Source organism: Lissotriton helveticus, chromosome 10 (assembly GCF_964261635.1).
Source record: "Lissotriton helveticus chromosome 10, aLisHel1.1, whole genome shotgun sequence".
Lineage (NCBI taxonomy): Eukaryota > Metazoa > Chordata > Amphibia > Caudata > Salamandridae > Lissotriton > Lissotriton helveticus.
The window spans coordinates 1,110,039,613-1,110,067,182 of record NC_136071.1 but is presented as its reverse complement, the minus strand read 5'-3'; the positions used below and the strand labels follow the sequence as shown (position 1 = coordinate 1,110,067,182).

The 27,570-nt window shown below is 43.1% G+C and overlaps 1 protein-coding gene across 1 annotated transcript in view; it reads right to left on the bottom strand.

Annotated features, from left to right (window-relative positions):
* Positions 1 to 27,570, bottom strand: part of CPNE4 (copine 4) — a 1,493,383-nt gene that overhangs the window by 662,632 nt on the left and 803,181 nt on the right. The window contains exon 5 of the mRNA XM_078663874.1: positions 23,979 to 24,053. Coding sequence (XP_078520000.1) covers positions 23,979 to 24,053 — 75 coding nt within the window. The remainder of the gene's footprint in view (positions 1 to 23,978; positions 24,054 to 27,570) is intronic.

Sequence of the window (27,570 nt, the reverse complement as noted above, 5' to 3'; positions counted from 1 at the left end):
TCCTATAGTCACATTTTCATCAAAGATCTCCCTCGCTGAATCACCTAAGGTGTATTCCTGTCCTCCTCCCGACTCATATTAAGGACTTATCACCTCCACATTGTCACTGCAACCAGCTTGGAGCCAGGTTAGGGAAGTCAGGAAATACCATGCACTTCAAAGAAACTGCAAAGGAAAGGGAACCAGTTATAAATAAATGTTGGACCTTTAGACCCACTCTTCAGTTCATTTTCTGGACCTGCGGAAGGACTCTCAGTAAACTGCCTGCTGCTGTGACCTGCTGTGCACTCTTCACAACTGCTTTGCTGTACCTAGAACGACTGCTTTGCTGCCTGGAATCTGCCTTGTACCTTCGGAGGCCAGCCCTTCATCTTCCACAGGACGTAGAACTACCTAAGTGACTCCAAGGGCTTTATTGCTGCCCTCCTATTCAGAAGCATGGGGACACAGAAGCCTCCCACCACCTTTAACCCACATCTGGACCCATCCGCAGTGAGTCCTGAACTCTCAAGTGGTGTCCAAGCCGTCCTGGGCCATTGGTTGTTGTGCTGAAGGTTCCCAGATAGCCAAATCCCAAAACTCAGGACTTCTGGCAAAAAACTGCTCTGAGAACCCGGAGGATACCAGGACCAACTTGCTCACCTATCCACCTGAGGTGCATCTATTCTATTCCATTCTATTATATTTGTATTTATATAGTGCATGGCTACCTGTAGGCATCCCAGCGCTGGCAAATGCAACACAGAATCCACCCGCTATGTTCAGGGGGAAGATCGGTTGTCAAATAGCCATGATTTTAGCAGAACCTGAGTTCATTGTCAGGGAGTTTTCGATTGTGGGGGAGGGCGTGCCATAGCTGAGCCACATTGTATGGAAGGAACTGCATCCTGACGGCCCTAGGAGGATAGAAGAGCTCTATTTGGCCTGCCCACAGTATTATGAGTATGTCGGTCGGTCCACCACAGGACCGCTGCGACCGCCAGAAATCAAGGATCTTGGGGCAGTCTTGCAGCGGTCAGAGGCAGAAATATGTTGGCAATGCCTCAGTAGCACTGCCAAGAATATTTCAAGTTGCTCTCCACCGCCCTTTTCATGGCAGTGAGACCGCCATGAAAAGGGTGGCAGAGAGGCAACAAAGTGGGTCCTAGCAGGGCCACCTTGCACCTCTGGTGGTGCATGCGGTGGCACATGTGGTACTCTCCTCACTTTGCGCCCCAGTTCCTGCACGGAGTGGCATTTATGCCACGCTGTGCAGGAAGGTGCAGTCGGCGCTCTGAGAAAGGCAGTATGCATGTTAGGCTTGTCTATGAGCCTAACAGACTGCAGCAGGAACGCCCGCCTGACCAGGAAGGAACTCCTGATCTGGCAGGCGGTTGTGCCACAGGTTTGGCACTCCTACAGAGGACAGCATGTTGCACCATGCGCTGTAGGACTGCCAAACCCGTAACAAGGCCTTTAGTCTAACTGTACTAGCATGTTGTGAACCTTAAAGGAGGAGGAGAGATCCAGGTACCCATGTTGTTAATTAACACTACTCTATTCACTGCTGACCCTTTGGGTACAGATTACACTTTCTGGGGCATATCAACAAGGCCCAGAGTTAAAATTTTCACCGCTTTAGCGTCCGTTTTCGGATAAAAACCGGCGATAATTTTAACGCCCTATAAGCAAGGACACACTAACGCGTGAATCCATGCTTATTAGTCCATTTCCTTTGCGATTCGAGGTAGGCGTGCCCTTCTGAAAAACTGCGAATATCATCGCTAACACAGCTTCTCTGTATTTACAAGGGTATCGCTAACCTGACTAGCGACATAAAAAGTTGCGCTAACCAGTTTTTTCGCCGGTTTCTTACAACTACTTTTTTTTACGACTATGCCATATCTATCATGGGAGGTGGATTATTATCCTGAGTCCACATCTCCCTATTTACAATATTTTCCCTAACGCTGTTCCCTATCACTAGAATTCCAGTGATATTGCCTCTTATCGCCGCTTATTGCTGGATTTTTATCGCCTCAGCGATGCGCCTTGTTAATAGTGCGCTGACCGGATGATAGAATCCGGCGATAGACGGCGTTAGGACTTGTCACGCTAAAAGCGGTCAGCGATAAATATTGCTGCCGCTTGTTGGTATGCCCCTTAGCCTTTCCATGCCTTTCTTGTATTCTCCAATGGCCCAAGTTAATTTTAAGCCAAGATATACCTAACATTCTTCAAGCATAAGTGTGTTGTTCTTGAGAGAAATTTAATTTAATTTAATTTAATCAACCTCTCGTCGCCCCTCGGCCACTTTGTACTGCCATTGCCCGTGCTCTGCAGTTGGCCTTGTCAGTGCACCTGACCCGGCCCGCCAGGGATGCGTGACTGAGCGTGTCTGGACCCGTCCCCGGCTGTGGGCAGAGTCCTGCCCCTCGCCCACAGAGTGCCCTCTAAACTGCAGTCTGTAGTCACAGCAGTGTGCAGAACCATGCCTGGAGCACCTGTAACTACAACAGTACTCAGCACGTGCAGCCCGGGACCCGCCCGCCCCGACCCCCGCCTGCCCGGAGCCTTACCTCAGCCGCCGCTCCTCATTTCACCGCTCCTCGCCGCTTACCGCTCCTCCCGCCTGTCCGCCGGTCCTCACCGCTCCTCCCCCGCGCCATGTCCACTGCTCCTCCTCCCGTTCCTGGGCGCCGCTCCTCCCCGCGCTCCTGATGTCAGCACGCAGGTCGCGGCTGGCGCTCCTTCGAAGGGACTACTTTTTTTTATGTTCATTTTTTAAATAACGCATATTTTTATACTTTATATAGCCTATGTCCATCTGCACACCCTGACGATTACAATGATGTATCGGGTGTGTGGATTGGCGCTGTGGTTCCCGAGTTTACCCGCCTCAAAGGTGCAAAGTTCTTCCTTTATAATAGTAGTATAGATAAGTCACCTCTAAGATCTGCCCTAGGTGCCCCAAGTGTAAGGTGCATTGTTATAAAAAAAAGCAGGGAGAATATAAAAGATGATTTATATGCCCTGGTAATGAAAAACAGCCAAAGTTGGTTTTCATATTGTAGTGCTGCTAGCCACATAGGCTAACGTGGGGAAGTCTTTATTAAATTTAATAAAGTCTATCTTTGCAATGGAGCTAGCTAGCAATACCAATTAAAGGTATCAAATTAATGGTCAGATTATATCTGACAAATTGCCAAAGTTGGATTTTATTAAACTATTACAGGAAAGTAGTTTTAGAACTTACTATCCTGAAGTTGACTAAAACAGCCCTGTAGTAGCCTCTTCTGATTGGTCAGCTTTTGGTAGCCTGCTCCCTGATTAGCTGTGAAGAGGCCTGGGGCTACAACAATACAGCCATTTGGTGGGAGGAGATTCGCTTCGTGGAGAAGCCGGGAAGAGGAAGGGGGCTGGGGAGATAAGCTGGACTTCAAAGGCAGGTGAACACATTTCATAACACCCAGGTCAGCCTGAATTCCTTGATCTTCAGCCAGATGGAACCCCCCCCCCCCACACTAATTAAATTAGGAGAGGGGCTGGAAGGGGAGTGTATTCAGTTATTAGCTACACCTTTGGGTTGGGTTACACAGACACACATATCAAGGACAGATTCGGTCCATTTTGATTTTTGGGACAATGTTGCATTCTGAGCCAGAAATATGCCACACTTAACAGGAAGTGGTCATAGCAGAGGGAGGTATCTTTACCCCGTTCCCAGTTAAGAGCAGAACTGGTTTTATGTAGGATATCCTTCCTTTTTTTCTCATCCTTTCTGATGCTACAATGACTATTGGATGGACTCTTCTTCTTTAACATTTCTATCGGATACTGGGTCAAGTATCCTATTAGTGGTTGCTTGTGGAATGCCGTTCCTCTGAATGTCAGCAGAATAACTTTGAACAGTGGAGGAAGAGAGAACTCTGCCTGCAATAGTTCTCCCAAAGAATTATGGTAAATGCAGTAATCAATAGTGCCCATGCCCGCTGTTACTCAAGTATTTGCCAACCAGTGTTGGCACAGCCAGTACTAGATATTCTTGAGCACATGTTTTGTGCTTAATTGGCACTCATAAACATGAACCAATCAAGTTTATGGGTAATTGGTATGCATCTTTAAGTTCCGTACCACTCCAAGCACACAGATGCATTCATAGTGTTTGTTAATCAATTAAAATTAAACAGTCTGGGGGAGAGCACACTGTCTGCACACGTCCTCCCAAGGCATAATGGTACATGTAGTCCTTAATAGTGTAGAACTGCACTTAAATAGCAGCACTTCCTGTATCAACCGATGGTGAAAATGGAACACGGTCTCACTTGTGAGTTACTGAAAACATTACAAGCTACAGTTACTACAATGCAATGGGAAACTAATGCTAGCAGTGTGGTTATTCCCCCCCTTCTCTCAAGTATTGTTTAGGCTCACCCAGGAGTGATGGGGTGATGAGCCTTGAGACACACGTACACACTTCGGAGTGGTTCCTGATTGAAGAATACAAGACGCATTTATGTACCCTGAATTAGAACTAGTACTTTCTGTTGAAGACAGGTAATCATCCACACATTTTTTGTCCAAGAATGTACAGAAATGCCAGCACTGGTTGTACCAAATATGGCCTATTTAAGACATCTTTCTTTTATTATTTACCACAGTAGAGCCCACCGGTTTTGGGTCCGAGCGAGTGGGAGAGGTTTTTGGAGGGACAACCGTTTGTGTTCTCCCTTGAAAGTACAACTACAAAAAACAAAAGGGCCCCTATAATTCTAGCCCTACTGCTGGGCTTTCACACCTTATTGTGTAGGAACTTTCTCACCAAAAGTATGACTGACTGGCCACTCTACTCCTCCAATAATATGGATTTTCACAGGTGTGTAAAAAAATTATCGGGATAGCTTTACACACTTAGCAGGCTTCATCATCGGCCATCCCACATTCACCAAAGAATCCTCTAATGGCGAACGAGCCCCCTTATTTAGGGCTGCAAGTCTGTCATTAGAAGGAGACCAAAGGGGAAAAAGGTAAAGGAGTCCTATAAAAATCCCTACCACCTACCAGTCAAAACTCACTAATATTTATTCTTTAATGGAAGAGAGATGATTAAAAACAAGAGCAAGTGGGACAGTAAGAGCCCTATTATGTTGCTAAATCCACTAATTTTCAGGTCGACATGTTTCAGCCCTCTGGCGGCCCCAATGGGATCCAGGGCTTTCTTCAAGACCAGGTTGGACCCTATTTGACCCTACAATATTTCTCTACATATACTTCACAGGCGTTGCAATTCTACGCATACAATACCAAATTGCCGTTCGGTTCAATCTGGGTCCTTCTGTTCTAGGAGGTAAACCCCCTACTTTTGGGGATTGTTCACCTCATTGAGGAGCAGAGAGGGAGTCCTATAGTCACATTTTCATCAAAGATCTCCCTCGCTGAATCACCTAAGGTGTATTCCTGTCCTCCTCCCGACTCATATTAAGGACTTATCACCTCCACATTGTCACTGCAACCAGCTTGGAGCCAGGTTAGGGAAGTCAGGAAATACCATGCACTTCAAAGAAACTGCAAAGGAAAGGGAACCAGTTATAAATAAATGTTGGACCTTTAGACCCACTCTTCAGTTCATTTTCTGGACCTGCGGAAGGACTCTCAGCAAACTGCCTGCTGCTGTGACCTGCTGTGCACTCTTCACAACTGCTTTGCTGTACCTAGAACGACTGCTTTGCTGCCTGGAATCTGCCTTGTACCTTCGGAGGCCAGCCCTACATCTTCCACAGGACGTAGAACTACCTAAGTGACTCCAAGGGCTTTATTGCTGCCCTCCTATTCAGAAGCATGGGGACACAGAAGCCTCCCACCACCTTTAACCCACACCTGGACCCATCCGCAGTGAGTCCTGAACTCTCAAGTGGTGTCCAAGCCGTCCTAGGCCATTGGTTGTTGTGCTGAAGGTTCCCAGATAGCCAAATCCCAAAACTCAGGACTTCTGGCAAAAAACTGCTCTGAGAACCCGGAGGATACCAGGACCAACTTGCTCACCTATCCACCTGAGGTGCATCTATTCTATTCCATTCTATTATATTTGTATTTATATAGTGCATGGCTACCTGTAGGCATCCCAGCGCTGGCAAATGCAACACAGAATCCACCCGCTATGTTCAAGGGGGAGATCAGTTGTCGAATAGCCATGATTTTAGCAGAACCTGAGTTCATTGTCAGGGAGTTTTCGATTGTGGGGGAGGGCGTGCCATAGCTGAGCCACATTGTATGGAAGGAACTGCATCCTGACGGCCCTAGGAGGATAGAAGAGCTCTATTTGGCCTGCCCACAGTATTATGAGTATGTCGGTCGGTCCACCACAGGACCGCTGCGACCGCCAGAAATCAAGGATCTTGGGGCAGTCTTGCAGCGGTCAGAGGCAGAAATATGTTGGCAATGCCTCAGTAGCACTGCCAAGAATATTTCAAGTTGCTCTCAACCGCCCTTTTCATGGCAGTGAGACCGCCATGAAAAGGGTGGCAGAGAGGCAACAAAGTGGGTCCTAGCAGGGCCACCTTGCACCTCTGGTGGTGCATGCGAGGGCACATGTGGTACCCCCCTCACTTTGCACCTCAGTCCTGCACGGAGTGGCATTAGCTGTGCAAGAAGGTGCAGTCGGCGCTCTGAGAAAGGCAGTATGCATGTTAGGCTTGTCTATGAGCCTAACAGACTGCAGCAGGAACGCCCGCCTGACCAGGAAGGAACTCCTGATCTGGCAGGCGGTTGTGCCACAGGTTTGGCACTCCTACAGAGGACAGCATGTTGCACCATGCGCTGTAGGACTGCCAAACCCGTAACAAGGCCTTTAGTCTAACTGTACTAGCATGTTGTGAACCTTAAAGGAGGAGGAGAGATCCAGGTACCCATGTTGTTAATTAACACTACTCTATTCACTGCTCACCCTTTGGGTACAGATTACACTTTCTGGGGCATATCAACAAGGCTCAGAGTTCAAATTTTCACCGCTTTAGCGTCCGTTTTCGGATAAAAACCGGCGCTAATTTTAACGCCCTATTAGCAAGGACACGCTAACGCGTGAATCCATGCTTATTAGTCCATTTCCTTTGCGATTCGAGGTAGGCGTGCCCTTCTGAAAAACTGCGAATATCATCGCTAACACAGCTTCTCTGTATTTACAAGGGTATCGCTAACCTGACTAGCGACATAAAAAGTTGCGCTAACCAGGTTTTTCGCCGGTTTCTTACACCTGCTTTTTTTACGACTATGCCATATCTATCATGGGAGGTGGATTATTATCCTGAGTCCACATCTCCTTATTTACAATATTTTCCCTAACGCTGTTCTCTATCACTGGAACTCCAGTGATATTGCCACTTATCGCCACTTATTGCTTGATTTCTATCGCCTCAGCGATGCGCCTTGTTAATAGTGCACTGACCGGGCGATAGAATCCGGCGATAGACGGCGTTAGGATTTGTCACGCTAAAAGCGGTCAGAGATAAATATTGCTGCCGCTTTTTGGTATGCCCCTTAGCCTTTCCATGACTTTCTTGTATTCTCCAATGTCCCAAGGTAATTTTAAACCAATATATACCTAACATTCTTCAAGCATAGGTGTGTTGTTCTTGAGAGATGTGTCTGAAATCGGCAGGTAAAAGCAAAACAACCTTCTGGCTTAGGTGTTTTCTTTTCCTCCACATAGTCTATTTCAGCTCATTAAAGTAATAACAGGTAGGGGGGAGGTTGTCCAGATACTTTTCTGTGGACCTGCACATGGGCTCTGCTCCAACAATCTTAGAAAACACACTTATTTGTATTTTTATTTCCTTTTTAAAAAAAGGTATCAGCTATTATGTTTTAATTGCCATACCTTTAGATTTCCCCTAGTTTCCCCTGATTGCCTACTCCTCGTAGCCTTTGAACACTGCATTATCATTTGCAAGCGAGGGACCATTGGGACTGAGAACAGTCTCAAGCGCTTCATTGGTTTTGCAGCCCAATAGCTCTTTGCAAATGTGTTGTACAATTGTGGACTTTCATTTGCATATTATAATTATTAGCATTTATTTGTGTAGTGTTGTAGAATCATAAAGGGAAAACTAATTTCCCTACAGCATCACACAAGGGAGTTTACCCCAGTTTCAGATCCTTAGGAACTGGGAAGGGCCTGAGGTGAGTGTAGTTCAAATATCTACAATTTCCCTCTGTGATTGCCCTCAGTGACATTTACTTCTTACATAAGTACGCGATGTTCCACGCCCTGCAATTAATAGTTAACATATCAAATAATCTTCAAGTTCTAAACTTTAATAAAAATTAAAAATCTGTGATCAAATTAAGCCGGTAGCGCAAATCTTTGCGGAGTCAATGCAGTTCTACAGCTGTGGCTGAGGCTTTCCGAGGACATTGCCAGAGGTAGAGTTAAATATTCATGTTCATAAGCGGGTGCTCAATACATCAGCATAAACAATTTGAATTTCAGGCAGATCTGTGTTTTTTCTTCTTTTTTTTCCCTTTAGCATCTCACATCTTCAGAAAAGTGTTTCTACTGTTTAGTGTCCTTGACTTCGCTAAAGTAGTTTGTGCTCTCAGCGGGAGCAGACGCTGATTATGTAAAAGTAACTACGGGTGGGCAGAGTACTACTGCTTTTCACAAGCTAACACAGAGCCTCTGAGGAACTCTTACAGGTACACAAGCACATCAGCAGAAGCAGCTGGAAAGGCTAAATGAGACAGGCGTGGGATTGAAGATGCACCAGAAAACTTGCGGTATTATTTTACTACTATTTTACTGTAATGTCCACCATTCTGCAGAAAAGCAAATATAGATTTTCAGGTCAACTGGGCAATAGTAGCTCATTCATGCCACCATTGTGCCTTGCCAAAGGGTTTCAATATTTTCAAGAAAGAAGCTACAAACTTACTCATTGAATGCCAACCAGTGCCAAGAAACCGCCTGGTGTACGTGTGCTTAATAAGTTATTTTTAACATAACATGACATAACAACAGGTGACGTAGAATTGGAGAGGAGATCCCCTCTGTCAAAGCCTTATAGGGTCCAAGGCTTCCAGTGAAGAGACGGCCATCTTTATATAGCTGCAACAGGGGGCTTTTCCATTGCCCCACTATATGGGTCAAGAAGATGAACTAGTTATTATGGCTCCAAACTGCATAGATGTTGATATCTCCCTTCAAGCTGAGCTAATCGACCAATGTATATCCCCGTTTTCCATCTGCATACCTAAATCAAATCAACACTTCAATGTTAACTCGAACAGAAGTATGGATCTGTTTGGAATATGAGAAATCTATCTCATCGAAATATGAGAACATTGATTAGTACAATAAAGCCTATAGAATACAAATAAGGAAACACCTTCTTAGAACACCTCAATCAATCAATAAAACTTTATTTGATAGGATATATGGCCAAAAAAGCTCAGAGAAAAGACAGTTTATACACAGCGGAGTATAAAAACTTAAGACATACTATTAAATGTCAGTTAAAATCATAAAATCTCACTTTACCAGTATAAATTCATAGTACAAACGTGTTTCTCTTACAGCACCTCATCCTGACCAACCTAGAGAACCTGGTGGCGATCCCGAAAACTGCCTTGAACATAAATAGAACATTGCCCTACAGCCACCTTGGCCCAAAACCTAAAGCTACCTATTCTTACCTGCTAACCACTGCTGCCAGTTTTTAAAATCCAAATAAAAGCAGCTGAAGATCATAGCAGGTGAGAGATAATGAGGCATAATGCCCTCAGTAACCAGTGCAGTGTTCTAAAAAGCGTAGCAATTTGTTAGCTTCTATTGTGACTGTTTTCCTAATGTACTAGTTTGGGAATAGAGCCATGACTCTATGTTCCTTCAATTAACTGAGGGAGATAGTGCACAGTAACATTAAAGCACCATAATCATTAACTAGTAAATAAGCTACAATAGTAATTTACCTCATAGGTTAAAAAATAGCTCTCCATTGTCAAGGTTATCTGTGAGGCTAAGTCACATTCCTGATGCAAAGTTTTACTTTTGTTTTACAAACTCCTTGGTGCTCCATGCCTCACCAAGGAAGAGAAGAATATCAGGAGGCAGGTGTTTTACTCACTGACACTCAAATTTTCCACAAGCCTTCAGCTGCAGGGCTTAAACATCAGTGTTGGGCAGCTGCAAATGTATGATTCTCCAGTCTGACTCCCTAAGATGGAACCTTTAGGATCAGAAAATACATTGTGTGTGGCTGCTGAATGATAGTAGCTGATATATGGCACTACTCAGCATTAGGACAATTTCTTACTATCACTCTGGGATTGTATTACAAAATAGGGAGACCAATAGCAAAATATAGAAACTTTGGCGAAAAAAACTCATTCACAATAATATTGTCATCCTGTATTTAAGCAATAAAAACACCAATATTGACTGCAGAAATAGCACCATTAAAGATATCTAAATAGCCAAATATTGAGAGCAAAAAATAAAGATTAACACAATATCATTACATCGTTCAATATATGGAACACTACCCAAATACTGTAAATAACATAACCAACAATCAAAATATTGATAATGACTAAATAAAAAACTATAATAAAAATCCATTAAACAACCTCTTTAAAACACCCAAAGCCACTATAAAATTATTTACATATTAAAATAATAATTGAATATAAATACATTCCAGTAAACATAACTTTAACATATACATATAAATAATATTAGAACAAAAAAGTAATTAGCGCCCACCTAATAACTACTAAACAGAAAAAAATGAAAACATAACTAGAAGAACATTATAACTAATACAAACACTTTACTATTTAAATAACCACTATAAACATGACACAACATGTGCATTAATTTACAGTAAATACGTCAGCATTCCAGAGTGGTAACTTCCTACCTGAATCAGGTGATAATACCTCCTCTACTGCAACACAAAAATATATTGATTGAATTAAGACTTCATTGGATCAGACCATTCTACTTAGAACCCTTAAATGTGCACAACAGGATAGATTATCTCCTTGGTCTAATTCTCATTTATTGGAGCTAAAAAAAGACATTAAAAGGCTGGAGATGAAAAGTAGAAAGTTTTATGACTGCAGGGGCAAACTGGACTACAAGAAACAGGTAAAAAAGTACCATTCTGAGATTAATATGGCCCAGTCTACCTACTATGCATCTAAAGTAGATAAGGCTTCAAGTTCAGCCAGACAATATTTTTTAAATAGTTAAATCCCTTACAGTTCCTTCACCTGTTGCTCTGTACCTTCACCTATGGTGGCATGCAGCCAATATTTGGCTAATTTCTTTCTTAAAAAGGTCACTGATATACCTATTTCTTTCTGATAAAGTTTACACATCCACATTTGTTCACTTCTATTTGGCAACCTAAGCATCACAGGGAATCACTTCCATATTTTCCAACTATCAGTGCAGAAGATCTACTGGCTCTGTTCAATGTGGTCAAATCAGGCTCACCACTAGACCCTGCTCCACTTTATATTGTGAAGCAGTTGGTGGAAGTAATCTTTACAGTGTTACAAGAGCTGCTCAACTTATCTTAAAGCAGTGGTAAATCCACTGCTAAAAAGTTCACTCTAGATCCACTGTTACCCACAAACTACAGACCAATCTCTTTAATATCAGGGGGCTGGGAAGATGTTGGAGAAACAAGTCAATCAGCATTCACCACTATTCTTGGAAACCAATGGGATCATTCACCCCAAACAAACAGGTTTCAGATTGGGACACAAAACCATGACGGCACTTCTTGCAGTAGTGGAACAACTTAAAATTTTACTTGACCAAGAGTGACTCAGCAGCAGTTATAATATTAGATCTAAGTATGGTGCTGGATACTATAGTATACCCCGTTCCTATACAGGACTTAAAAATGTAGGTGTAAGGGATCTTGCTTTAAACTGGTATACATAATTTCTTCAGGACAGGAGCTTTCACGTATTTGATAAACCATGCTACTTGCAGATATGTTCCTTGATATGTGGAGCGCCTCTTTGTTGAGCTTGAATCTATTTATTCTTTATGTGCGCCCTCTGGTGGAGATCGTACAAGCCTTCACTCTCTCAAATGGGACCTATGCAGATGACACCCAAATAGTTATGTCCCTTACTCCAGGGAACTGCTCAAACGTGCATCAACTTAGACCCTGCTTGAGGGAAGTAGCAGGCTGGATGGCCAATTGTAATCTCAAACTTAATAGTGATAAAACCGAGATCATGGTGGTTGGCAATCATTTCAACAGCTGGCCTTTACTTTGCCGCGGGATCCCTAGGAAGTCCTCCCATCCCTAAAACGTCTATAAAAAGCTAGGAATTTGTTGGATTGCAAATTCACCTTTAAGCTCAAGCTAGGAAGGTTGCAGCAAATTGCTGTGGTGAGCTTAAAATTCTCAGAAAGATTCTAGACCTCACTGGTTAACCAATTGAACAAAGGATACAATTTAAGGACATTTGTATTGCTGATAGGGTGTACTACAAAAACCCAACTGATACAGTCCTTATTGCAGCCCTATGTACCTGCTGGGGCCTTGAGGTCTGCAAACTCATGGTTAATGGTGACTCCAAAAGTCCAAAGGACAAGAAGTAAAGGTTGTTCCTTCTCCCTATCTGACCCCTAAGCTCTGGAACTCCTTACCAATTAGGATACGCAAAATTGAAAACGAACTCATCTTTAGGAAGATGTTGAAGGTATGGTTAGTTACTTAATTGTGGTTTTGGACTGTCTGGTGTTCTGTACTGGAATAGCTGATGGATTAGAGTCTTGTTGGTTGTTTACCGCTAGGAGGCCTATTGGATAGCCATGCGCTCTATAAACTGCCAAGAATAGAATAGAAGATAAAAGCAACACTTTTTTGGACTCTACACAGAAAAGAAAACCAACCCTGAAAAGTAATTGACATAAAATAAGTAAATTATAACCAAATAACTGACGGACAAATGCTTAACTTAAACCTAAAGATGAATACAATGCTTTTTATTTATATTTTCATAATACAGCAAATAAAACAGAGCACAACAGAAAAATAGAAGCCAAAAATAAGAATATCATCTTTCTAAACTCCAAACTCAACAAACATTAAAAAAAAAAAATTCAATGTAGAAAAACCAGAAGCACTATTTAATTTAAAAACAAAAATAGAAATGAAGGCAAAAGAACCTCAAAACAATTTTTAAAACATATTACTCTAAAGAAAAATCTTATTTAAAGATGAAAACAATCAAGCAACTGTCCCATCAAAATAGAAAGACATCAGAAAAAAATGTTTGAATATTATTGCCAATTAAAAATATAGTTAGTACAAACAAATAATTAATATATAAATATGAAACCCACAGATATAATGTTGCAAAGATGCACTTACATCAAATCTAAAAAAAGGAAAACTGCTATTGACCCATATGGAATATTCTTACAGTCAAGAGAGCAAAAACACAGAAAAGATACATTGGAAATGTACAGGATATTTTGTGAATATGTTTTTGGAGGGCTACAACTAAAAAATACATGTACAAAATGTTACATAAGATACTCACCCACCAAATGTTACAAACATCAAAGTTAGAAATATGTTGCATAATGTTATGGAAAACAGAACTAATTCATAGGAACCCACTGAAGCTGTTTTAAAACATATCATGACAAAGGTTCCTGACTATGCTATATGGCAGTTTCCAGGTATCCCAACCTTAAGAAAGACTTATAGCCAGAACTAGGCTACAACTGTAACCTCTGCAAAGAAATTATATGACATAAAGATTCCTGATAATTGAACTACAACAGAAAACGAGGAACACATCATTATGTATGACAACTCTAACAATGATTGAAGAATAATGATTTATGAAAAAGAAAACAACCTACTCAGATAAATACAAAGCAACATGTGGATGATGGACACTATGTTTAAATCGTTCCCTCCACCTTTCCACAACAAATATCCCTCAAAAAGTAATCATTGACTTTGAAAAAGCAATGATTTGGTCATTTTTAAAAATATGCACACTTGCATCTATTCAGAGCCGTTCCTATCTTTTTAACCAGAGCATATGGAGAACCCTTCAAAAAACTGAACTAAATGTGGAGTACTTAACAAACGTACAATTTGCCTAAGAACTAAAAAATGAATTGCTCTAGCATACGTCCCAGTAACAGAAATAGCAAAGCACTACAACCTTCTAATAGGTTCATAATGCTACCAATCACACAAAGACAAACTAAGCCCCATAATGGACTATTTTGAAGATACTTGGTTTAGTAAAGTGCACGGTTCTGGTCACAAGCCCCAACCCAAATGCCACACATCATGTTGGAACGTATATAACAGTGCCATGCCAGAGTAAACTGAAACAATTAAAGCAGTGGAAGGGTGGCTTTAGCTTTCCAAGGCACACCAGACTGAAGCAATTCTTCAATCTACCACTAGAAATTTAAAAAAAAGAACAAAGCTGCCAGCAACTTAGAATATAACAATCTATAACCCAATGAAAACCAAAAGAATCAAAACAAACAAAAGACATATTTGAAATACTACAAAGCAAAGTACAAATAGCTACTGACAACCACAGCGTACCATACCCAGAATTCAGAGCAAGAACTCTATTGTATACAATCTAAATATCCCAACTAAAACTGAAATTCAACTGGAAATAACAACAAAAGAACAAAGTAATTTATTTATTAAATTTACTTTCATAATTATTACTATCAATCAAAAATGTGGCTTACGGACAAAAAATATATGCTATAGTTCTGTTAGTGATGCCCATGACCTCGATGTAATCCACCAAAAAAATCCACAAAAATTGAAAAAAACAAAGTCCTTAAAAACGGACAAAAATCAAAGTGCACAAAAAATATGCATAGGTATAAATAGCACTCATCAGAAACCATTTAAAACCTGAAAAATAAAATTAATAAACTGCTCTAGAAAACAAAAAAATTAAGGAAATTAAAAATCATTTAGTTAAGGTATAACCAACCTATTTCCTTTAAAATTAAATAAATGCATCCAAAAAGAAAGAAAAAGAAATCCTAGAGTCTTATGAAATACCTGTAAACATCCTGGAGTCTAACACAGTACTCACCCACCCAACATAAATAACCACTTAAACATTACAAAATGACATTAAGGGGCTTATTATAATGTCAGGTGGAATCAATTCCGCCTGACACCGACTCGGTCATGGGACTGACCGACATCCGGTCGGCGGACCCGGTCACCTCATTAGGATGCGACAAACACTTTTCAGTTGCATTCCTATATTTCAGTATGGGAGCATGCATTACGGCCATAAACCGGCCGTAATGCATGCTCCCATAGTGAAATAGGAGGTGAAGTTTATCCCTGCACCCCAGGGCAGGCACCTCAAGGTGCCTGCCACAAGGTGCAGGGATCCCCCTCAGCCTCTAGCAGGAGGTCATGCACCAAAGGGGGCCCTGTTGGGGGCCCCCAAACACGCTTTTCAACACGGTTTCCATGTCGGACAAACCAGCATGGAAAGCATGTCGAAAATCGGGAATTGTTATCTCAAGGGCGGAAAGGCCCGCCCTTGAGATTACTTGCTGGTGGACTGGCTCTCCGAGCCTGTCGGAATCCAGCCGGAATGACAAGCAGGTTAACTTTCCTACTGCCTCCAACATAATGAGGCGGTCGGAAAGTAAACCGACCTGCCCATTACGATGCGGCCCTAAAGGCTCTGACAGGAGGTCAGAGCCTTTACGGGCCGTACCGTAATTGGACCCTAAGCTTTATATAACATACATGTGATACACTGTACAAGATCATGAAATTAAAACTTACACAATACATCAAGGTTTACCGCACTACGTCTAATATTAAAACAACCAAACACTAAAAGAGTTAACAACATCAAAACACCAACCTATACTGTCTATACAAGCCCTAAACATATCCCTCAACTACCCCGAAAAGTAACTCAAAATGAGAGTTTCATGATCCGTAGAGCAGCGACACGGAGCCACAATGGCACAGAAGTTGAAATGACTGAAAATTAGGTTGGTGGTCTAAAATATAGAGAGAGTAGTTAAACCAGAGGGTTATAGAAGAAAACATACTCATTATCCTAACACATAGAAAATCATGAGAAACTTGATTAAAAAGGTTTATAATCATTTTTGTGCTGGAAAAAATGTAAAGCAATGATTAAAAATGTTATAAAAACATTCAAAATGTACCAAAACACTGGCAAAATAATACTTAATAATTTATAGTACTTAATATTATATATATATATATATATATATATATATATATATATATATATATATATATATATATATATATATATATATAAGCTTTCTTGCCATTAAAATACTTTTCGTCTGCACACAGAGGCGTTCAAGTTGTTTGTGTCTGAGGTTCACGAACGGCGGAAAGGAGATTTGGGACTTTCAGTGTCCCGACTCGAACCGCCCGATGACAGCTCGCAGCAAGTTACCGGAATTTGTGGAGTACCAGTAGGTAGTTATCGTTAGAACCTACTTTCCATAGGAAAAGTGTTTTTTGATTTGCCAATAACTTTGGCGCAGTTTGACGAATCTTCACGAAATTTTCAAAACTAATTTTTCACTTAGGTCAGCTCCTGTCTTGAAAGTTTCGTGGTGATTCTCTGAGAAAAAAGGAGGGTCCCAAAATGTGTTTTCTCCATCTTAATTTCAATAGGAAACTTTAGACACTGCTACAGCTTGAACTGCTTCACGAAATTACACCAGATTTGGCATGGAGATAGCTCTTGGTGCAGAGAGCACGCATGTTTTTTAAATGATGTAAATCCGTTCAGTAGTTTTTGAGTTATTTAAAGATTTACAGATATATATATTTGATAATTGTGAGATCTGATTGGCTGAGCCCTCCCGAGCACGAGCTTGTCTCTGATTGGCTCCCAACACTTCAAACCAGGAAGTGTTGACAGTCATCTTTTGCCTCGGACCAAGTGAGAAGGAAAAAGGTAAGAGAAGGATAAAAAAACAAGAAAAGGGGGCAGGGTAAAAACACCCCGAACCCCAGGCCTGCTCAGGGGGTCCCACAGGGACACCAGGCCCAAAAAAACCAATTTTCCTTTTTTTGCATTTTTGGTCGGGTCATGCTGGGTGCGTGAACCCGGTAAAAAAAAACCCCCCAAAAAAACGAAGTGTGGACTCCCGTGCTTCATTTTTTAAAGATCCCGGGTGGACCAGGTCCCAGGTCAATGCTTATTTATGTAGCGGGGGTCTGTGGGGGCCCACCTAGCCCCGGGGCCCACAAATTCCCCTGGGGTTAATTGTTTATGCGCGGAGGCACACGGCCCCCCAGCAGCCCCGGGGATTGCCACTTCCCCGGGGCAATCCTTAATTATGTGTGGGGGCCTCGCGGGCCCCCCAAGCCCTGGGGCTCGCTCCTCCCTGGGGTTAAAATAAATAATGTGTGATGGGGGCTTGAGCCCCCCACACTGCCCCAGGGACCACCACCTCCCCGGGGCATTGTTTAATTGAATGCGGGGGTCCGTTGCGGACCCCCAGCCCCAGGGACCACCACCTCCCTGGGGCTTTCAAAATGTAGGGAGGGGGCCGTGCCTCCTCCCTCCTAGAGCCCTCAATGATCCTTGGGACCGCCACCCCCCATAGCCAGCTCCTGCAATGTCCCGGGGTGCCAACCCCCAGGACATTGCCGTTTGCTTTGGCAGGGCGGGAGCCCAGTCATAGCAAACACTGCACTAAAATTAAACACTAAAATAAACACTTAAAATAAATGTCTGGCCATGACACGGTTCGATGGGGTCCCTAGGGCCTACATTTTCCTCGGGAGGGGGGCCCCCCTCGAGTTTAAAGAAATATATATAAAAAGGGGTTAGGCCCTGGGAGATGGGGTCCCCAGGGCCCCAAAAATGATAAAAGAAGGTGAGCCACACAGCCCACCTTCTAAAAAAATATTTTTTAAAAAGCCGGCATCTCACCGGAGGCCCACCCACTCCCAGCACCACTCTGCAAACGCACCCCCTGGTGGGTTCTAAGTTGGGGAATTAATTCCCCTTGAATACTGAGGGTCCCTGGGGCCCAACTAGCGCACCAGGTACCTCCAAAAAGCTCCAGTGAGCTTGATTGCAGAGAGGTGGTCTGAGGCCCCGCTCCTTTTTACACCACTCTGCAAACGCACACCTTGGCGCATTGCTGGTGGGGCGATGAGGTCCTCTTGTGTCCTGAGGACCTCAGGACACAAGTGGACTTCATCCTCTGAGGAGCAGTGCACCAAGAGCACAAGTTGGCTGCCAGGGGGCGCGTTTGCAAAGTGGTTGAAAAGTGGGGCAAGACCTGGTATGCGTAGTTAGCAATCCTGCTGTGTGGGACTTACTGGAGGTAATAGGAGGGGTAGTTGGCCCGCAAGGTTGACGTTGGGGGCTAACTTCCCCTCCTGTTACCTCCTGTAAATCCCACACAGAATTAGCATTTAAAAAACCTTGGAAATTCACTGAAAAAAACATAGGTCCCCTGACGTTATAGCTAGAAATTAGCATTTAAAAATCCTTGTTTCATTCGTATAAAACCAGAGAAATTCGGCTGTTATAGTTAGTAGAGCTAACTATAACTCGCGCACCCACAATGCACTGCTGATGACGTCACATATTACATCATTCATTACATGCTCAGTGACATCACTGATGACATCTCAAATGACATTACTGATGACATCATCCATGCAATCATCTGATGCACCTCCTCACACCCTGATAAAACCTTTCATACACCCACTCTAAAATACAGATTACCAATATCGATATAGCGATCCTGCAGTAGATGTCGATTGTAGTTCAGTTTTTCATTTAATTGTTACAAAGTTAATTAAGTCTGGAAAATTCCAATTAAATTTGAATATTCATAAAAATTATAATAACCTGGAAATAGGGTTAGGGGCGTAAAAGAGCCACGAAGCTGCCTCTCACAAGGGATTCTGATTAGATGCTTGGGAATTGTGTTAGAAATGTCTAGAATATATTGCTCAAATTAAAGTTGTGTAAGATATATATGCCCAACACAAAGACACCACAACATGTGGGGGGTTAGGGGGAGACTAATAGGCATTTGTACTAAGACTTTGAAAATAAACAAAAGGCAATTTACAATTTTGCATATTTTGAAAATTACAAAAATACTCAAATTGATTTTCCATTTCATAGTAAATGCATGGTTACATAATACATTGTTATTTTTAGCAAATAATTACAAAAAAAACAGCTTAGGATTTTGCAACTACACAGGTATGGTGAAATCAATGTCCAAAACCTTTAAGAGGTTGCACTTAAAAAGGATAATCCATCAACAATCTGGCACCACTGTATCTGATTCTGAGGATTGTTGCAGAAGCATGGGAAGGCCAGGGAGAACACAGGGAGGGGGAGCATATGTTTGATACCTGGATGACCCTATTACAACAGCTGTGTGTCAGTATATCAAGGCTTAGATTGTCATCCTGCAAAAACATTGCATTTGCTAGTGTCACTACCACTACCACTATATCATCAACCTTGTAAAGGTGATTGACGAATTGTTCACATCAGGCGCAATATTTTTGTAAAACCCTATTTCCTCTCACTTGCTCTAGTGAATGGCAAGACTATTTGGTCTCTGGTCATTCGGCAACCTGGGAACCCTAAAAACACAAGGCAATTTAATGTCGCATGCAATTCCAGGGGGTGCAGTTTGCCTGGCTCTCTCGATGAAATGAAATGAAATAAGACTTTTAAAGCGCATGGCTGCCCGTGAGCGTCCAAGCGCTGGTGAGTGAACTAACGGAAGGAAAAAGGAGTTTTTAAGGGAATAACCAAGTTTTCAACTGTTTTCGGAAAGAAAGAAAATTAGGCTGGGCACGAATGGCAAGTGGTATGGAGTTCCACAGTTTGGAAGCATTATAAGAGAAAGGACGACCCCCCGATCGGGCTTTCTTGATCCTGGGCATGGAAGCCAGGTGAAGATGCGTAAGGGTCTGTTGGTTTTGTGGGGTACAATGAGATCCTTCAGTACGGGGGGGGGCTTTGCCATGGAAAAGTTTATGAGTAGTGCATAGAGACTTAAAATGCACTCTTTCCTGAATAGGCAGCCAATGAAGTAAGTTGAGAGCGGGTTTCGCTGAGCAGCTGTTCTTGGTGCCCGTGAGGAGCCTGGCAGCTGCATTTTGGACAACTTGTGCCATAGCAGGTCCCGCGGTTTTCCTGGCTTGGGTATTGAATGTCAGATCTTGGTCCAACCAGATACCCAGACTTTTAATGTCAGATTTAGGGGTCGGTGGTGGACCCATACAGGGCGGCCACATGGTCTCCGGGTGGAAGTGTGATTGGTTACCCATGACCAAAATCTCAGTTTTGTCACTGTTTAACTTGAGATGGGAATTATCCATCCAACTAGTTATATCCGAAGGGGGACGATCCAGCTGGCTCAATGATACAATGAGCTGGGTGTCGTCAGCGTACGTCAAAAGTCTGACACCATGTGGAGTAACGATTTTTCCAAGAGGAGACATGTACATATTAAAAAGCGTAGGGCTCAAAGATGAGCCCTGAGGAACGCCACAGTGTACAGGAGTCACATTGGAAAGGGAGCTGCCCTCAGCCACCTGGAAGGAGCGGCTGTAGAGGAAGGATTTCAGCTAGGACAAGGCAAGTCCCGTAACTCCCAAACCCTTGAGCCGGTGGATCAGGGTAGAGTGGTTCACGGTGTCAAAGGCTGCGCTCAGATCCAGGAGGATGACTGCCACTGATCCCCCTGAATCTAGGATCTTTCTAGCCTCTTCTACCATCGCAATAATTGCAGTTTCCATGCCCTGACACAGGCGGAATCCTGTCTGCGAAGGCTCGAGTAAGTCCCCTGACTCAAGGAAGGCAGATAGCTGACGATTAACGTATTTTTCAGCCACCTTGCTGATACCTGGAAGTAGGGAGATGGGCCGATAGTTGCTCAATTCCGAGGGATCAAGATTAGTTTTTTTGGGAAGAGCTTTTACTATGGCCCTCTTCCAGTTCGGAGGGCCAATGCCCTGTATTGAGAGAGATGTTGATCAGTCTGGCCATTGAGGCGAGGATTGTAGGTGCAACTAGCTTTAGGATGTTAATCGGAGCTGGATCCCGCGGGGAGACGCTTTTAATTGATTGGAGAATAAGAAGAAGAGTATCTTCTGTAATAGGAGAGAATATTTCTAAGCTATGAGCAAAATGCTGAGATGCTGACGAAGGCATTTCAACCGGATCGACCGATCTACATGGAGGAAGAAGCCTCAGAATATTTTGAATTTTAAGGTCAAAGAACTCCGCTAGCTCATTACAGTGATGATTAAAAGGGTCCAAGGGGAGAGGAGGGTCCGGGGTTTTAAGAAGTTTTTTCACGATGCGATAGGTTTCCCTGGATGAATTAGATGATGATCTAATTTTTTCTTCAAAGAAGGTAGCCTGCGTAGATTTTAATACCTTTTTATAATTTAGAATCATATGTTTATAGACTTGTTTTTTTGGGGGATCAAATTCTTTCCTCCATGCCCTTTCTGCTTTTTTGCAGAGTTTATTTTGGAGGCGAAGCTCCTTAGTAAACCAGGGGGAGGTGGCCTTTCTCCGTGGTTTGAGGGCAGGCTTTTTAGGGAGGACTATGTCCAATGAGCTTACAATCCATGCAGAAAACTGAGCGTCTGCTAATACGGGGTCGCAATCATATGTAGGAAGAGAAAGTTCAAGGATATTCCTCTATTCTTCCAGGTCGATTTTCGACCAGGGACGGGTCAGCGTACTAAGGGCCGACCGAGGGCGAGGGGTGGCGGGAATCTGCCAACCAAACAGTATCAAGAAATGATCAGACCAGGGCACGGGAAGGGGTGCCAGTACTTTAAGCTCGGGGAGATTGGAAAATATAGGGTCTAGGAGATGCCCTACTATGTGGGTGGGTTGGCAGTTCCCCAGGTGGAGTTGATAGGCCGCTAGATCTAATTTCAGTTCCGTAGCTAGGTTGTCTCCTGGGCTATCAAAATGGATGTTCATATCTCCTAGGATCATCAGATTGGGAAGAGTACTGGACAGGGCTAACGAGGTTTCCAAAAGGGAACTGCAAAACTACGCAATAGAGCCAGGGGGGCGATAGATAAGGATCCCAGAGAGTGAATCACAAGGGGACAGCTGAATGGAAAAATGGACGTTTTCACAGTCTAATAAGGGGCTACCGTGAAGGCGGCAGGAGAGATGATCTTTATAAATTATAGCTATCCCTCCTCCCTTTCCCTTCGATCGATTAAGATGTTGAATGAGGAAGCCCGGGGGCAGGGCCTGAACGAGATCTGGGCCTGAGTCTGGGGAAAGCCATGTTTCAGTTAAGAACAGAACCTCCATTTGGTGGTTTTCCAGGAGTAAAGCTATTTCGAGAGCATGTTTGGGCAGGGACCTGCAATTCAGCAGGGCCATGCTAATATCGAGATCCGTGGATTGACAAGGCTTATGGCTAGATAGTGCATACGAACAGTGGATGCAATGACTGCGTGATTCCCCTATTGAAATGGAATGGGCGCTAGACGGCAGAGGGGGCTGTCTCAATTGAAGCAGAAAATCCCTTGAGTAAAGTGGGGGTATTGAACGGTTGGAGGGTATAGTACTAGGCCCTGGGCACGATCTGGCGCGGACGGGCGCAGACGGGCTTACCTCTGGCGCACCTCCGGTGCTCCAGTGGCGCGCCCGCTTCGCGCGCGCGTTGCCCGGCCGTAACATGGCGGCTATATACTGCTCCGCCTGCCGCCTATCTCCAACTTCGGGCGTGCCAGGGGGAGTGTCAGGCCGTGTGTGTCCGCCCTCCACTCAAGCAGCGTCAGCTGTGGTGGACCGGGGTCGGAGCACACGAGCCTGAAGCCTGGGGGCAAGTACCTAGTGCAAGGATCTGTGCAAAATAGGCAACGTGAGTTTCAAAAAGATCAGCAGAACAAAACAAGGTAAATTTTAAAAACACACAAACAATCGCGTTTAGCAGCACTCACACTAGGCTGCACGCTCTCTGTTTGCCGGCTATATACTGCTCCGCTTGCCGCCTAGCTCCAACGTCGGGCATGCCAGGGGGAGTGTCAGGCCGTGTGTGTCCGCCCTCCACTCAAGCAGCGTCAGCTGTGGTGGACCGGGGTCGGAGCACACGAGCCTGAAGCCTGGGGGCAAGTACCTAGTGCAAGGATCTGTGCAAAATAAGCAACGTGAGTTTCAAAAAGATCAGCAGAACAAAACAAGGTAAATTTGAAAAACACACAAACAATCGCGTTTAGCAGCACTCACACGATATTTTCCTACTAAAAATTCTCGCTAAAATCACGCATTTTCCTCACATTTCTGTGAATCTGCTAGGATCCACAAACTTCCTACCACCCACTGATCCCATACTTTTCCCAATATAAAACGGAATGCCAACCATAAGTGGCTACATGCATTACAATAGAAACAACCCTGATGTCAATCAACAGAATATTCCACAGAATAGCTAATGCGCTTTTATGATAAAGCATTGGAAATTGGAAGCAGAATGCACTGTGTTTTTCTCCTTAGCGGAGAGATGTGAGGTTGCGAGGACTTCAGAGACATTACTCCGGGTTCTTATGTTTGTCTGATAAAGATTATCGTTATAGAACATGGATAGAGCGATGCGGTACGACTTCCCTGGGGAGCACCCCGGCTTTGAATGCTTAGAATTGATCGCTTTTCAAATAATGTCTGATCTGTGGCACAGTTTTCATACAAATGAGATCCCAGCATAATTAGATTGTCTCAATTTTAATTAGATTACTTGTTTTTCTTTAATTACTTCTCATCATTGGGAAAGACTTGTTTTGAGCCATGATGAGGATTCTCTGATTATTTAATGACAGCAAGATGAGGGGAGAGCATAGCTGCGGGGTAAAATCTTATAAAATCACACAAGCATTCTATATGACATGTTTCAATGAGGTTATTAGCAAATAATTTACCTTGTCATCTAGCTTTCGTGCGCTGAATGAAAGTTCCACATAGTCATCGTTCCCAGATAATTCTTCTGCAATCACCTGAATGAAAAGAGAGAGTTCAATTTTCCATGAATCGTGACTGGATCACAGTCCAAGGAGATGATATGACCTTTGTAGTTTCTGTGAGGTGCAAGCAAGAAGACACATTTGGGAAAACTTAATTTGCAAGTAAAGTTATAACATAGGTCGAAATGGTATTCTTTTTCTTCTGTTTTTTAGAACCAGGATGACCACTCAATATAGCCTTAGAGCCTGACCTAGCGGGTTCTACCGGCCTTTAAAGGCCCGCTCCAGCGTAAAAGGCCTGAGCCAAATGCGAGGGCCTTTTACTAGGAAGCGGGCCTTTAATGGCTGATAGAGCCTGTTGGAACGGGTCTAAGGCCATTAGAACATTCCATCCCTAGAGGGCAGAATGTTCTAATTACTAAAAAACAGAAGCCACTCGGAGCCCGAGGAGGTTTAATTCCCCTCGGGTCCAAGAGGCCTTTGTTCACAGCAGCAGCTGTGAACAAAACCAACAGTGGAGTGTTGCTCTCCGGGCTTTTACCAGCCAGTGGAAGCCCGGAGCAATCCATTATTTACGATGCAGTGCTCAACATTCCAATGTTCTAATAGATATTTATTCCAATCTTTGAGTCAATCAGTTTTTTCCTTCAATATTATCTGCAATTGCACCCTTTCAATACAGAGAATTTTTGTAAAATAAGAGACTACCATTGAAAAGTACATATGAGATTGGAAGGACACACACGTGGGTTGTACATGCCACACACATGCATGTACACATACACACACACATGTAAAGTTGTGGGCTCTAGGTGACGCGTGTGTTGGATGGGAGTGGGGTGGGTGTAAGGACCAGCCCTCGTGGGAGTGTCTGGTAAAACATGAGACTGTGTCCAGCAGGACACAACAACACACACATGCACACCATGGGTTATGCATGCTCACATGAGCACACACACACACACACACACAGACCCTTACTATCTTTCCCTTTCTACATCTCTCGTGCCCATATTTCCCTCCCTTCCTCTTTCTCCCCCCTCTCTCCCTTTCTCTCTCTCTCTCTGTCTCTCTCTGTCTCTCTCTCTCTCTCTTCCTTGCTTATCTTCAGAATATGGCCTAGGGCAAAACAGAGAAAGGCAGAAAAGGTGGAAAGAAGGAGGAAGAGAAACAGAGGAACAAGTGACAAAGGTATAATGCAGGGGACAAAAAGAACCTGCAATAGTGAAAGAGACAGATGTATAGGGTGGAGTAAGAAATAGTCCTGAGATGGAAAGAAAGAGAGGAAAAAATGACAAAGGTATGAAGCAGGGGACAAAAAGAACATGCAATAGTGAAAGAGACAGGTGTATAGGGTTGAGTATGAAAGAGGCCTGAGATGAAATCAAGAGTAGGCAGCCTAGGTATTGGGCAGGCCTGATATTCAGCATTTTTCTTTCGAAAAATTAAGCACAGAAATGGTAGATAAATGATGCAAGGTGCAGTATAAAAACTGGTTATTCTTTTTTGGGCCAGGTTCATAAAGGTAACTTTCGAGAAAGTTTACATGTTTGAATGAGATTACTACTTTTCAGTATTCACAAACTGTACTTTTGTAGTATGGCCAGCCAGACATTGGTACCGCAACACCCTCAGATAGAAAATAATGGAGGTAGGGACTTACTCCAGAAGTGTAAGCTACTACAAAAGTGCAGTTTGTGAATACAGAAAAGTAGTAAACTTACTCACAAGTGTACGTTACTACAAAAGTGCAGTTTGTGTATAGTGAATGTGTAGGTTTTTTAGTACTTCTGTAGCTCTACAAACATACTAGGAAGAGCAGGCTGTGAATCATGCCGTAATAGTCAAACAGTGAGGGAAGCAGCGAAGGGAATCCTGCATGTGACTACCTGAACATTTTGAGTACCGGCCATGTTTAGCTACATTTAGAATTTGTCTAAGTTTAATTATTTATCATTATCCTCACGCAAAGGTCACACAGAAAGTGCAAGGTTTCAGAGTAAGGCCCACAGTAGGTTTATTGGGTATCCAAGCAAAACAGATTTTAGGTTAGGTTAGTTTTAAGGATTTGTAGGGTAGCAGTTTGACCAATGGGAGAAGATAGTGAGCCATTGGATGATAAGGGATGGATGGTTCAGTTAGAGGGGAGCTTAAGTAGGGTGGTAGATATGTCTGGAACAACAAGACAGTGATCTGATTCCTGTAGACAAAAAGACGTTCTATGAAGTATAGGTTAGGGTCATCATTGGGCTTCTACTGCAGCGAAAACTTGATGTCTCATTTCAGCTTTCTTGCTGTAGCTGTTCTATAGCAGTAGAAGTGTACAATCATATGGGAAGTCCAATTATTCACAGAGTGAGAATTTCTTATAAATGTCCACTGCTGGTTTGATGCAGAAGTGTTCAGGCTTCCCTGGGGGCAACACTGCAGTTGTCTTATAATGGGAAAGATAAGGTTAGATCTCTTTACTCTTATGAATGTACACGTTCCTCCACATTCAAAACCTTCTTCAGGAGTATCGTTGTTATCTTGTAGATGCTAAGAAGTTTTCCCTTGTAGTCCAATCTTACGATTGGATTGATCAACTAAGAGGACCATATTTGGGGGAATTAAGTTGTTTCTCAGTAGTGTTTACCAAAACTGGCACTTTGAGATGTTTCTCTGTGTTTGTCAAATGAATATGTGGAGGGTGAGATACAGGTATTTAGAATACTTGCCGGTTTGGTATTGAGGAAGGTTGTGACATTGATTTAGGTTTGTTGATGCTGATGTGTCCACTTTTTATAGTTGAATTCCATTGTCACAAAATACTGGGCCAGGTCATACGTTCTCATCCTACCGACATTCAGGTTTCCTCAAGGACGTGGCATCAGCCCTTTCTTTTGCTTTCATTGTCTGCCCTCATGGAAAGTAGACTCTGGGCCAAATTTAGAGTGACAGATATCTCACCTGCCTTTATAATAAGTGCATTAGGTTGTAATGTAATAAGGCAGACAGGATATTTGGCACATTTGTGATGGAGGATCCATTCGCCAAACTCTACATCGGGCACCATGTTTTCTGCCACGCGCACTTTCATTTTGCTTCCACTAACTTTGGTGACTTAATGGCGCTTGCCAGTTTCAAAACTTTGACACTCCAGATGTAGCATTAGTATTAACTTCGTCGCCCGGAATCATTAGTGTAAAAATAAAATGAACTCAATTGTGGACAACATTATTGTACTTTTTTATCAAGTCACGTGTGGACAACCATAAACTTTCATTTCAATTCCATCAGGAGTTCAATATGTATACTTGTGTGACAAAAGGGATCTCTTGCTTCAAAGGCACATCTCTGAAATACAACACCCCCTCTCTTCTTCTCGTTTAGAGTTTCTGTCTGGATTTAGGCTAGCCAGGAGTTGTGACAATGCAACGTATTCCAGGCCCCCAAAGCTATTAGAGTGGCTTGGGAGCCAGATATTAGTCACTTTTAATGCATATTGAATGAATAAACAACTGTTGTTGTGTTCAACTCGAAAGCAGACAAACAGCACCACCATGTGACA